Below are 14276 nucleotides of genomic sequence, written 5' to 3' on the forward strand. Positions count from 1 at the left end.
AGCTAGCGATTCATCATACATGCTCGTACATTGGCAATGTGCTGATATAAGCCCAATTGACCATTCTGGCAACTTCAAATCCCAATATTGATGAACCACAGCTACAACGAAGACTGACAAATTCAATGAAGTGTGCAATGCACTTTGAAAAAATTACACACTTTGAAATTTTTTTTCAAAGTGCGTTAAATTTTGGACAAAACCAATTTCTTAGAATTTTTTTTCAAAGTGTGTTAAATTTTGGACCAAGTAAACCCACTTTGAGAAAAAAAATTCAAAGTGCGTTATGAAGGTACATCAACATTTTTTAGTATCGAGACACTTTTAAACGCACTTTGAAAGAAAAGAAAAACTATGTATGAATCACAAATTCTGGAATCAAATTCCTAATTTGTTGATAGTATGATGATTTGTTAACAAGTTAATGAATTTAATTTATCGTCTTTAAAAACGGGGATAGGGGTGGGGTGGTGGTTAACCAAAGATAAAGGTCAATTACCAGTACAGTACTTAATTTCACTGATTTACAGTAGTATTTACAAAAAGAAGGTCCCTAGTCCGAAATATCTGACGTTTTTCTGGCTTTTTTAACGATTTTGATATTTACTTGCCAGGAAAACATTGACTCTAATTTGCTGAATATCATATCTATTTTGGAAGGAAAAAAGACGGGTAGGGGACCTTCTAGTCCGAAATATCTAACGTTTTCCTGGCAAGTAAATATCAAAATCGTTAAAAAAGTCAGAAAAACGTCAGATATTTCGGACTAGAAGGTCCCCTACCCGTCTTTTTTTCTTCCCAAAAAGATATGATATTCAGCAAATTAGAGTCAATGTATAAAATCGGGAAAAGAAATACGTTTTGTTGAAAATTAAGTACAGTGATATTGGAACAAAAACAAGCTGGTCAAACAATAATTTCTCCAGTGGTATATTAAAGAAATTATGAGTATTTCAGCAAAGACCCTTATTTTAAATTCTAATCAAATAAATCACTTCATTATAAAAAGAATTACATTACATTGACAAACACTGAATTGTTATTAAATAAAAATAAGCATTAGGGTGCGAGTTTTTTCTCTCGCACTGATCCTCTAAAAGATCGTATAGTTTTTGATTACCATAACCAACGTATCCTTTTTTCACATTATGTTTGTTTAGAAGCACGTGCAATTGAAATATGTTATACATTATCTCTATTATCAATAAATAAAATAATTTTTGTTTCTGCACAGTACAATGTACGAGTAAGTTTGCTGCATACATAAAACAAGGAAAATGCAGTTGCTAAGCGATGCAGTTTGTCATATTTGCATAATTCAAATATTGTGTAAATTGTCAAACTAGGTACGCTTATGAGAAAAAAAAAATCTAATCGAGAAACTGTTTATCAAATTAGCTGAGAATCAAGTGGGTTCTTTCTAAAATATATCTCATCAACTACACAAAGTTTAAATTTATTGTATCCAAAGTCATAATTATATTAAAATCATAATTATATTATTTCGACTAAACCTTGAACAAATTTTTTTTTGCAAAGTGCGTTAATATCGACGATATCAACGCACTTTGAAAAAAAATTATTTCAAAGTGCGTTGACTTAGTCCCAAAACTGAACGCACTTCGAAGAAATTTTTCAAAGTGTTTAATTTTTCAAATTGCGTTCTAACAATGAAGGCCAAATATTTTACCTTATTAGTTTGCTTTAGCTCAAATGGTCCAAAAATTTAATGCACAGCACTTTTTGAAACAGAATTCTTGGGATTTCTTCCGAGACTGAACGGTCAACAAAATATCTTTCATACCTAAAACTGGTCACGACATTGCCGATCCAGTCCACCAAAACGGTTTCTTTTCAATGGAGACCTACTTTTACTTTAATATCATCTTAGATGCATCCTTTAACAGCCACCATATTTTTACATTTTTAAGAAAATTTTAACCATAACATACGCCAGCAAGCATTATCAAATTTTTTATTAGACATCCGTTTTCCACCAACAATGGAAACAGCTGTCTGCAAAACTTCTAAATAATTTATTGGATATTTAAAAGACCACTTCTACATCAGCTTTGAGACAATCATTTTTAAAATAGCACACCCGTATTGGTAATCTAGTATAAATAAGAAATTGCAAATTTTAAGCACAATTTTCCTCCTCGAACCAGTGGATATTTGCATTCCATCTGGAAATTATCTTTACACTTACCAGGTAGTTGTCATTATTTAAATATTATAACAAAACGATAGATATTCCCAAATTTCCTTGACATTCAAAACTTTTATCTGTCAAAAATAAGTAATACAAAAATGACCATTTTTATTTGACATAATTAGAGTTGTTACTACATCCAATCGGTTCTTTCCGACGTATTTCTTTGCGATGTATATTGTTCCAAATCGTCCAATAAATGACCTGCTGTGGTCTTACAAAATAAAATAGTGGCACGTTGTCATTTATTCTCTTTAAATCAAAACAAGATAGAAGCTGATGGGATTGTAGAGTTCCTATGTTCAGTAACTTTCACTTCTTTCCACCGGCTTTCTGTGCAGCCTTGGTGACTTTGCCCTGTGATGGCTCAGCCTTCTCAACCTCCTTGATGACACCAACAGCCACGGTCTGCCTCATGTCACGGACAGCAAAACGTCCCAGGGGTGCATATTTAGAGAAAGCTTCAACACACATAGGCTTGCTGGGAACCATGAGGACCATACCAGCATCTCCGTTCTTGATGCATTTTGGTGCCTCTTCCAAGACTTTTCCACTACGACGATCGCATTTCTCTTTGATTTCAACAAACTTGCAGGCAATGTGAGCAGTGTGGCAATCAAGGACAGGCGCATATCCATTCTTGATCTCACCAGGGTGGTTCAAGATGATGACCTTAAAGTAAACAAATATATTTTTAAACACGTTATTATAAATTCTGTTTGTTTTCATGCTTTTACAACATGTACTGAGGCCTATCACATTCTTATAAAGTTTTACCTGGGCAAGGAAGTTCTTGGCGCCCTTTGGTGGATCATTTTTGCTGTCTCCACAGACGTTTCCACGACGGATTTCCTTTACGGACACGTTCTTGATGTTGAAGCCAACATTGTCACCAGGGACAGCCTCTGGGAGAGATTCGTGGTGCATTTCCACAGATTTTACCTCAGTGGTGATGTTGGGTGGAGCAAAGGTGACAACCATACCTGGTTTGATAATACCAGTTTCCACTCTACCAACTGGCACTGTTCCAATACCTATTTTGAAAAAAAAAAATAAATTAAATTTGAAGGCAAGAATATCATAAGAATCAAACTGCTACTGCACTTATTTGTTGTTCTTTGGCATATAGCAACATTCAATTTACCTCCAATCTTGTAGACATCCTGAAGTGGAAGACGAAGAGGTAAGTCAGTTGGTCTCTTTGGTGGCAGGATAGAATCCAAAGCTTCCAAAAGGGTCTTTCCGCTGGCATTTCCCTCTTTCCTCTCAATGGCCCATCCCTTGAACCATTCCATCTTTGTGGAAGCCTCAATCATGTTATCTCCGTGCCATCCAGAGATGGGGACGAAGGGGACAGCCTTGGGGTTGTATCCGATCTTCTTGATGTACTTCTCTACTTCACCCTTGATTTCGTTGAATCGAGCCTGCAAACAAAATGATCTTGTCAATATTCATACTCTCCAAATCATGCCAAGGAAATATTATATATTCAGACAGATCTAACACATACTAGGCTTAAAAATATTATACTGTAGTGCAAAGGAAATTATGTTACCTCACTGTATGGTGGTTCAGTGCTGTCCATTTTGTTGACACCAATGATGAGCTGCTTTACTCCCAAAGTGAAAGCCAACAAGGCGTGTTCACGCGTTTGTCCGTTAGCCGAGATACCAGCTTCAAATTCACCAGTACCAGCAGCAATGATCAACACAGCACAGTCAGCCTGTGAAGTTCCTGGAAACACAATGCAACATTAAAGTTCTATTTCTCACTTATAAATCTTTATACAAGCATGTTTATAACTTTTGTAAAAATTTACCTGTAATCATGTTCTTGATGAAATCTCTGTGGCCGGGAGCATCAATAATGGTGACATGGTACTTGGTGGTTTCGAACTTCCACAGAGCAATGTCAATGGTGATACCACGTTCACGCTCTGCCTTCAGTTTGTCCAACACCCAGGCGTATTTGAAAGAACCCTTTCCCATCTAAAATATTCAAGATATAAACTATTGAGCTCGAGTCCTCATCAAAAAATGAATTAATAGAGGAAACTAGATCTGCTGGTATTGAACCATTCCAAAAATAAGGTGTAGTCAAAATGAGAATGTTGATTGCTTGTGATGGATACGTACCTCAGCAGCTTCCTTCTCGAACTTTTGGATGGTTCTCTGGTCAATACCACCACATTTGTAAATGAGATGGCCAGTGGAAGTTGATTTTCCAGAGTCGACATGACCAATGACGACAATGTTGATGTGAGTCTTTTCCTTACCCATCGTTGCTCCTTGTTTTTATTACTCTAGATACTGTAATTTTAAAAGAAATTTGCAATTAACTAAATTACAACTACTATGGTCATCATAAAAATCAGGGGGAACCTTGTTTAGATTTGACAATAAAACCCATTGATTTGTTGACTATGTAACATTGCTGTGGATAATGCAACAGCTGCATCACAAGACAGTGTGTTCAAACAAAGCAGAGAGTTCAACAGCTGAATTGGAAACTGATTTCCACTGACTGTTTCAAAAGTACTCAATGTTTTCAACACTTTCTTATACTTCAGTGCTCCATTACTTTTTTAAGAAAGAATTATAAGCGGCCCTATTCAATTACTCAATACCACACAACAGATTGTACAAATCAAAATGGCCGCCATCTTGACCACGTGTGCTATAATGCCTGTCACCGCTTTGTTTACTTATATTTTGTTACAAAATGATAATTATGATTTAAAACGTTTAAAATGTTTTCCAGGTTAAACAAAACAAACATATTTCAATAGAATTAAATGACATTTTCATGATATTGACCAATTTGGACCGAGTCGAACTACTGCTTTTGTATGAAGTTGTGTCGGAATTTACGAACGTTTTTAAAATAAAATTTCAATAAAAGGTTATCAAGAACTATGTATTACACACAGTTTACCGAAAATATTTTCCTTTTAAGTATGTTATATTGATATTACTTAACATAATCATACTTTGGACATGACCCAGAGTGCACCAAAGAGTTCAAAGTACAACTTGGCGTTTTAACTTAACATTTTAAGAATTAAATGATATAAATTACTTAAATATATACATATTAACTTCAATATATAAGTAATGTTCATAAAAAATATTGCTACATTATGATGAAATTCCAAGATGGCGACACCAATATGTCTAGCCGGCTACCACAAATTTTAATCTTGGCAAAATCTTCTAAAATACACTTAATAAACAAAAATCTTACAAGAATAACAAATCTTAATGTCCTGATGATACATTAAATACTGAAATGGTAAATGGATGTCATTTAATCATAGCGATATCCATTGGATTTTAACAGAAATTCCACACTGTACTTACTCTCAGAGTTCGCCACAGCAAAAAGGAAAGAGAGAGGATTGTCACGTGTTGATAACGTCACGGTTAAGGATTACCCGATATGACTAGTAACCAGAAAATGGTTAAGTGAGACAAAAAAGATACTTTAGCAAAAATACAATACTATTCTTTCAAAAACTCTCTGTTTTATTCGATACTGTTAATAATACATGATATAAAGTTATTTTTGAAACATATTTTTCTTGCAAAGTGTAAGTAATCTTATAATTCATCACCTTCATCCTAAGAATGGGCGCCTGACGTGATGTTTCTTTTTTCAGCTTGAAATAAATATATACCTTACTCATAATAAAAAAGTATGTTTTTAAATTTCTGGATTGTTTATCTTGATTTTTGTTCATACATGTTATCTTAATATCTTTCTTTATTTATAATTTTATTGAAGATTATTTCCTGTTTTTATGCACACCGTCAAAATACGTCAAAGTATAAAAATAGCTTATCGAATAAGTCCTAGTCACTAAAATGTTTGTTTTATGGTTGTTGTTTAATTCACCCCAAACGTACGTTGATGACAACCACTCTGGAGGGCCACGTGTGAAAAAGCATGTAAAATGATGCCCTTAGATTAAAAAGAATATATAATACCTGTCAAAATTTGTAAATTAATGTGAGAAAGTACAGTGGGTTTTTTCTTTCATTGGACAATGAAAGATCACTTGAACAGTTGAATAATGTGTATTTTCATACAACTATTTACTTGAAATATGCATTGTAATACAAGAGCTGTATGCACATAGACCGGCCGGGTGTTTCTGATATATACTTTTAAAAAACGACCATTATTTAAATCTACTCATTTACTTGTTATACATTCGAGTATTTAAACTGTACATGTGTTGGGACAGTTTACGTGTTATTATAATGAATTGAAATTTACAGAAAAAGTAAGTTTAAGCTATAGCCTCATTCATTGATAACATAAAACCATTCGAAATTTTAATATGAATCAAGAAGGTATGTACAGTATGTCAATTTTCATGGCGTAATTTGCGATATACGATAAACTATGATTTTTTTCTTCGGCCCTTTACCACCACCTCGAAGTGCGAAATCCAGATCCCACCAATAGTACCAATTTTAACCAATCTAAAAACAAAAGTTTTATACAGATCTCTACATTATATAAATAGTGCCTGTTTGGGAGGGTAACAGTTGAAATTGACACCCCGAGAAAACCATTGTCAACCGACGCGAAGCGGAGGTTGACAATGGTTTTCGAGGGGTGTCAATTTCAACTGTTATCCTCCCAAACAGGCACTATTCATTTTGTTATACTGAATGTCTTTTTTAAAAATTTTAAGAAAATTTTACTGCTTTTATATAGGAATAACGTGAATTCTACAGCGAACCGTACGCGCATAATTTTCGCGCATGTAACATTTTTTAATGTTACCCGTTGCCAAGTGCGTTGCTAACGCTGAGGGTAATAGTAAATATTATTAACTGCGTCTTAACCAATCAGATTTCAGTATTTAACATGAAAGTATAACAAAAGCGCATAGCGCAGAGAGATGATCTTTCTGTGCTGTGCGCTTATGTAGAGATTTGTATTTTAATCAGATTGCAATACTGAATACACAATATGTTTATCAAATGCCTTTTAAGTCCGTCACTACACAATGCTTTCATCACACATCGTAAGTTTTCTATATTTTTTTTTGTAGGAACACAGGAAATTCAGAAAATTTAAGCAATTTTTTGCAAGATGAATCTATTTAAATATTTAGTTTGCTATACCTACACATCTTGTAAATTTAAATTCCTTTTAGAAGTCAGAGTTGCAAGGTTAACCTGTACCTGTAAGCCGGTTATGTGATTGCAACTGACAAATGTATATCAGACAAATAATTATATATCATAGAAACGTTAAATAGTTTTTATATCTTGCTGAATTCTTTTTGTTGATTTTTTTCGTGTACCATTTATATATATTGTATATATCAATACTATAATAGTACTCAAAATGATTTACATGTTTAATCAATGTTTTTACATGCAGTTTTGAGCTTAAAAAACTATTTTTTTGCACGCTTTGTAAAATTAAATATTTTATTGATGTTTAGTTTGCATTTATTTAAACAATAAAATGCTTTCTTTGGTGATTCATTCGGGATATGAAGGTAGCGACATTGCAGGAAAAATACGTAGCGGGTTATGTACATTTTTCCTGCAATGATCGCTATCTTCATTACCCGCAAGAACCATCAAAGAAAGCATTTTATTGTTTATATTAACATCTTTCTTTAACTAATTAATAAACTGATTATGAAAAGTTAGTAAAATTCACTAAATTACTGTTAACGTACAAAAGTACATTAGCTAAAAGAAACAGCCAAATCGTCAATCTCCCATGCAGAGTTGTCGTTCGTTCCTCTCTGAATGTATGAGCCGATGGTAGAGAGTGCCAAATCGTCTCTTGTGAGACTTTGAGTCTGGCATCGTCATGATTATTTCGTGCAGTCCGGGCTTTTACTAAAGTCGCTGTAGGTTCAGACCAATCGATAAACAGGGCGTGTCAATTTCTGTCCTGTCACTTTCAGCCGCTGTAGATTTCGACCAATCGATAAATAGGGCGTGTAGATTTCTATAGAGCTATGAATTAACTATAAGTTTCCGTAAGAAATAGAGGAAATTATGCTTGGTAGATGTAAATATATGAAATGTATTTCCGAAAACTGATATTCACTCGATCATTTCGAAATTTTTAAAAGCAGATAAAGCCTGTTGTCCAGTCCGTCATATTTCAGTGATATTTCTTAGTTTGCTGAAGGTTTCGACCGATCAATATGTCCACTGTCAGAACAAGGGTGTATTTATTAAAAGGAACGATTTATCATATGAACGTGCAGTACTTATCACTTACAAGATACTACCCCAAAGATGGTTGCCTATAACTATTCATATTCTGTAAATCCCGCCTTTTCTGGCGAAGAAAAATATTTTTATGAAAAAGACACAACTTATAATACAGACGTACAGAAGCGATTTTACTACTCGAGTCTAATTTTGATTTGATTGGAAAGCTGAAATTCGCAAAAAATGATTATGTAATTTTTAAATAAGTGCAGTGGCGTAGCTACAATGAAGCATACAAATTATCTTCTTAATCTTAATTTTTTATGCATTAATTTTTCATTGCAAAGCATGAATGGGATACTACGCGTTATTCAGGACCAGATACCTCCTTGTTACTTTATCGAAGGAACAAAATAGTACTACTATTGACTATAGGTTAACTCGAGGGTTCAGGAATAGATTTAGAGCCATATAGAACAAATTTCATTACAATCACTTAGCGCACCAATTTCTATCAATATAAAAGAAGCAATACCGCTTTTTCAGAACACAGTTTGGTTTAAGGGAAAAGTAAATTGCCACATTACTTCAAATAGACAACGCGAATACATTTGCATCATATGGTACAGACACATAGCATTGGGGGGGGGGGGGGGGGGTCTGCCCCCACCCTTTTTGTCGCAGCAAAGATTTTTTGAATTAATGAGTGGCCCCCCTACTTCTTTGCGACCAAGTGAAAAATTGAAAAGTACAAACAAGAAAAAGAACAATGAAATTGAAGTTATAGGTGTACTACCCCCGGATTAGGATTGATTTTGATGATTTTGGGCAATTGCCTTTATTTTTTTTTGCTTGTCAAGATGTTTTGGATGAGTCTGCCCCCTTTCAAAACAATGCTGCCTGCCTGTGGTAACCGTAAATTTTAATTTTATTCACTTTCTAAACAAATCCCAGGTTCGTGTGTGAGCTAGGTTTTTTTTCCTTTATTATTTCTATTAGACAAAAATAAAATAAAATAAAACCTAGAAAAAAACCCCAAAAATTTAACGGCGACTGCATTGGGTACAAGACCGACTGTCAAGTTGCCAACACTGCACTGACTGTTCAATATATATGGCACGCCAAATTCACAAAATGAGATATTCATAGTTTTCTTATCGGTTGTATACTATTAGTTTACGGACAGAAAACTATAGTTAACACCGGTAACCTATATTTCACATCTGTAAACCATAGTTAACGTGATCATATGTGTTCCAGAAGTGTAAAACTATAATTAGCACTGAAAACAACCACTTGCGATTGCAAAGCATGATTTATCTAATAAATATAGTTTCATAAAACTATGATTAACAACTCTAAACTAAACGCAGGATAGATAAGGCTACACATCGATTTGATATGCTAATGAAGGGATAATGAGATATGACGTCATAATATACGCCCCGCCTCTCTATTTCCTTATATAGAAAATATACCGAAAACAGCAGTTTAAGCAAAAAATACGGCTGATTTAATATTTCATAAGAAAAATATAACTATGAATCACTCATGTGTATTTTTAAAAGTTTACAACAATCAGAATATACGAAGAATTTCCATAACGCATCTGTCGTATGGGTGTGAATCTGCGTCCTAAAAGCGCTCGTCAGACGATGTAAACACATGTAGCTGGTATTCCCGATGATAGCGATCTTTTGATGATTTATCAGGTATGTAGAATAGATATACAGTGTATTTGTAATGTACCAGATAGCTTAATAACTATTTTATTGTGGTTTTACACAGTTGATGAATTTCTGTTCGACTTAATGTGTTGTTTCGTTCCAAACATGAGGAGAGACTGCATTGTTTACATTTAGGCCTTTACAATGTACACAGTACATGTAGTCCGTTAAATTGTTGATCATTTTCATCTGTACCACTCGAAATGAGTTAGTTCATAGTCCTTGTACTGACAATACTTAGCTTTACACTACTGTTGTTTTTTTTTCAATTTGTAAGTAAACAATACAATTTTAGGCAGTGTGAAAACAGCTGATTTGATTTTCTGAAAACAAGTACAGTACAGGCTAAAAGATTATTATAAACAGCTGATTTCATTTTCTGGAAATTGATGAACAGTTGATCAAGTACACCTTTCTACTGTGTTCAAAATTCTTCAATGACAGTTCATTTATATTTTTTACACATTCATCCAGTTGATATAAGATGTTCATGCACATTAATTCTTATTACTAGTTTTATTTATTACTCAGTATATATTACTATCATAACACTGTTTGAAATCTTCTCATCTGGGTTCATATTTATGATTCTGTAATTGGTAATTAAAAAAAAACAAATAATAAATAAATGACTGCATGCATGTCTCCATCTGATTTTCTCTAAAATTAATGAGGAATCTACATGTACATGCATGGTCATATATGGTATTGTTTGTGTAGAATGTGTATGTGTAACTTTCAGATATTTAAAGTGCTGGTCATTTTACCTATCCATGCAAAATATATGTAGACCTTTCAAAAAATGTTCAAATTACTGTTGACATGTCCTATGCATGTAAATTAAATTGTATGACTTCCCATAATTATTAATTTTTGTTATTTGCAGAGTAATATGAAAAGTGTCACACTTATATGAAAAAAAAGGCTTGAAGAAAATGTAAGTAAATAACATACATGTATACGTACAATAATTTTTCATTGAAATAATGACAAATCTGATAATTCTATGAGACATTTCAATTAGAAAAAGCATTTTATGTTCAATTTCATGTTTTAAAATGACTGGCAGAAACCCATGTTATTTATAAATCTACAATTTTGAATAGTTCATGTTTACAAACAGAGAGAGAGAGAGAGAGAGAGAGAGAGAGAGAGAGAGAGAGAGAGAGAGAGAGAGAGAGAGAGAGAGAGAAGCAGGAGCACTTTTAAGGTCAGGTTGGGTAAAATAAAGGGGTGCGCGCTGCAATTAAGCTATCATGCACATATCAGGGGTAAGGATGCTAATAATTTCAAATCGATCAAACCGAAAAGCTATTTTAAAGCTGAATTAGAATTTGTGCAAAATTTAAATGCACATCTAAACATAATGAAATGTTTATTAAGATAAATAAATTCCATTGTCTATCAAATTGTACAAAATACCCCATTTCATTCTTTTAGCCATTTTTATAATAAGTTAAACTTACTGAAATATATATTATTTTCATTTTAGCTGATACCTGCTTTGTTTTGGGATTCACATGAATGATGTTCTTATTGGTGACAATCTACCCGCACTCTTATTCTGGAGTCATATAAAAGATGAAATGATGAAAAGAAAAACCTGAACTTTAAGAACAGGAGGACTGTGTTTTTGAAGAGAGAAGAGAAGCAGAACTAAGAAGTCATACAATAAACACATTGACATCATATAAAGAAATTGCAATTATGAGTTTGCATGCATATGTCAGATTTAAATTATGTCAAAGAAATTTTTTTTCTTCAGAAAGTTTTTTTATCTTCTTGAATTAATAAAACAAATGAACCAAATATAATTGTTTTTAAATTCATAAATTTGTTTGAGAAGTGGAGGAACATGCATTTACTTAAGTTAATATATTAAATTGCTATATGCTGCATGTATTAAGGATGTAAATGGGTGGGAGAGAGAGTCTCTCACATTGGAGAATTTAGACTTATTTAAATTCTATATATTTATATGAACCAAAAATGGCTTTTGATGGCCTTGTCGCAGGAATTTAACACACCCTCTTTTCTTTCTCGGTAATGAGAAATGAGCAATTACAATTTATTTTGTGAGTGAATAGATATGCTAACCCTCCCCCTCTCTTGAATCTTAATCATTCATCATGTGTTGAATTAAAATTAAAGTAAATTTTAATGAGTGTTAATTATATATTAAAAGTGTAATACAAAGGTGAATACAGTGTTTGATCGACTGCTTATGGGGGATGGGAAAACATGAGCAGATCTACATGTATAGTCCCTGTGGAAATTTCTAATTTAATTCACAATTTAAAACACCATATGGTACCTGGCCCCTGGCCCCTGGCAAACAGAATAAAGTTATCCCTTTGAACCCCCCCCCCCCTTCCCAGAATAATATTAAATTTACAGATCCATGCAGTGCTATAGAATCTGCATTAGGCAGTCATTGGGCAAACGCTGCACATGGATTCATCTGGCATTAAATCATAGTGAGAAAATACTCCATATCTTATATTTTAATATGTATGAGGACAATATTAATTATCAGGGGCTTAATTGACATCCAACCCATCAAATAATTGTGTACAATTAGCTCTGATATATTTTTCTAAAATTCCTAAAAAAATATTAAGAACTCACTAACTCCGCGAATGCGGTCAACCAAGAAAACTGATACACAGCGGGTTTTTTGTTTACATCCATGATGCGACAGAGGGAATGCGGGCGATTCATCGTTACCTTCTTGTCTCTTTAAGAATAAATAAAACATAAACACTATGTTTAAATAACAATTTACATAATGTACTGTTGAAATATATCTTAAAATTAATCCGGATTAAGTGATAAAATGATAACGCGCCTATTTCAGAAGAGTTATCGCTCAAAGAGTTACCTCCCCTTTTGGGATCACTTGTGCGTTTGAAATGTGTATTGATTCGAGACACCTTCAAGATTGAGAAATTAAATGCAAAAGTTCAAGTGCAAGACGGCCATAGATATTATTAAACTTGGTATGATTTTCTTCCCCTTTACGAGTTCTGTATGAAAACTGATGCTCATTTGTTAAGAGACGAAGGTTTACTTTGTTGTTTTAATCAAAATATACAAAAATGCACTATTTTTGGAACAAGTAGCCAGTTTTTTAAGAAATTTTCATAACTAGTAAACTTTACAACTGAATGAGCATTGATTTCTATAATGTATGGATAATTTTGAATATGTTGCCATATAACGTACTCTAAACTTTCTTTGCCTTGCCCTTGAACTTTTTGTCTCAATTTAGCATTGACGTTTTTTGTCTAAAAGACGCCCACGTGACCCTAAAAAGTCACGTGACCGACGAATTTAGACATGGTCAAGTTAAGGTGACCCATATCTTCACAAAAACATCCAAAATAGTGTAGAACTATTCATTATGTATGGTGGCATATCTCTGCCCCTTGTGTGCAAGTTATTTTTCTATCAAATATGTCGACATGCAAGATAAATATGTTGACATGCAAGATAATTATGTCAACATGCAACATAACTATGTTGACATGCAAGAAATTGCAATCAGATATGAATTATACAAAATCTAAAAAAAATCTCAAATATCGCCTACCTGTGACATCCAAGATGCTAGATGCTACCTTTTTATGTCGACATGCAACTTATTTATGTTAACATGCAAGATAAACATGCTGACATGCAACTCATTTATATCAACATGCAACTTATTTACGTCGACATGCAACTTCTTTATGTCAACATGCAACTTACTTATGTCGACAAGCGAGATGAATATGTCGACATGCAACTTATTTATGTTTACACGCGAGATAAATATGTTGACATGCAACTTATAAGTTGAATGTCAACATAACCAAGTTGCATGTTGACATAAATATGTTGCATGTGAACATATTTATCTTGCATGTTAACATAACTAAGTTGCATGTTGACATAAATAAGTTGCATGCCGACATAAATAAGTTGCATGTTAACATAAATAAGTTGCATGTTGACATCAATAGGTAGCGTATCTAGCATCTTGGATGTCACATGTTGGCAATATTTGAGATTTTTTATAACTCTTATTTGATTGCAGTGTTCTTGCATGTCAACATAGTTATGTTGCATGTTGACATAACTATTTTGCATGTCAACATA

The 14276-nt window shown here is 33.4% G+C and overlaps 1 protein-coding gene and 1 long non-coding RNA gene across 2 annotated transcripts; one reads left to right on the top strand and one right to left on the bottom strand.

Moving 5' to 3' along the window:
• Positions 1-2253: 2253 nt before the first annotated feature.
• Positions 2254-5646, bottom strand: LOC105338957 (elongation factor 1-alpha). The gene is given in 7 exon segments (NM_001305313.2): positions 2254-2884; positions 2990-3246; positions 3357-3636; positions 3768-3946; positions 4032-4200; positions 4348-4521; positions 5572-5646. Coding segments are annotated over 6 exon segments (1389 nt in total). The 5' UTR covers positions 4492-4521; positions 5572-5646; the 3' UTR covers positions 2254-2524.
• A 4137-nt stretch (positions 5647-9783) lies between these two features.
• LOC136275779 (uncharacterized) lies at positions 9784-12214 on the top strand. Its single transcript, XR_010714272.1, has 3 exons — positions 9784-10121; positions 11023-11073; positions 11629-12214. It is a non-coding gene; the product is annotated as an uncharacterized lncRNA (long non-coding RNA).
• The last annotated feature ends 2062 nt before the right edge of the window (positions 12215-14276 follow it).

The sequence above is a fragment of the Magallana gigas genome, chromosome 5, assembly GCF_963853765.1.
Source record: "Magallana gigas chromosome 5, xbMagGiga1.1, whole genome shotgun sequence".
In the NCBI taxonomy this organism is placed as follows: Eukaryota; Metazoa; Mollusca; class Bivalvia; order Ostreida; family Ostreidae; genus Magallana; species Magallana gigas.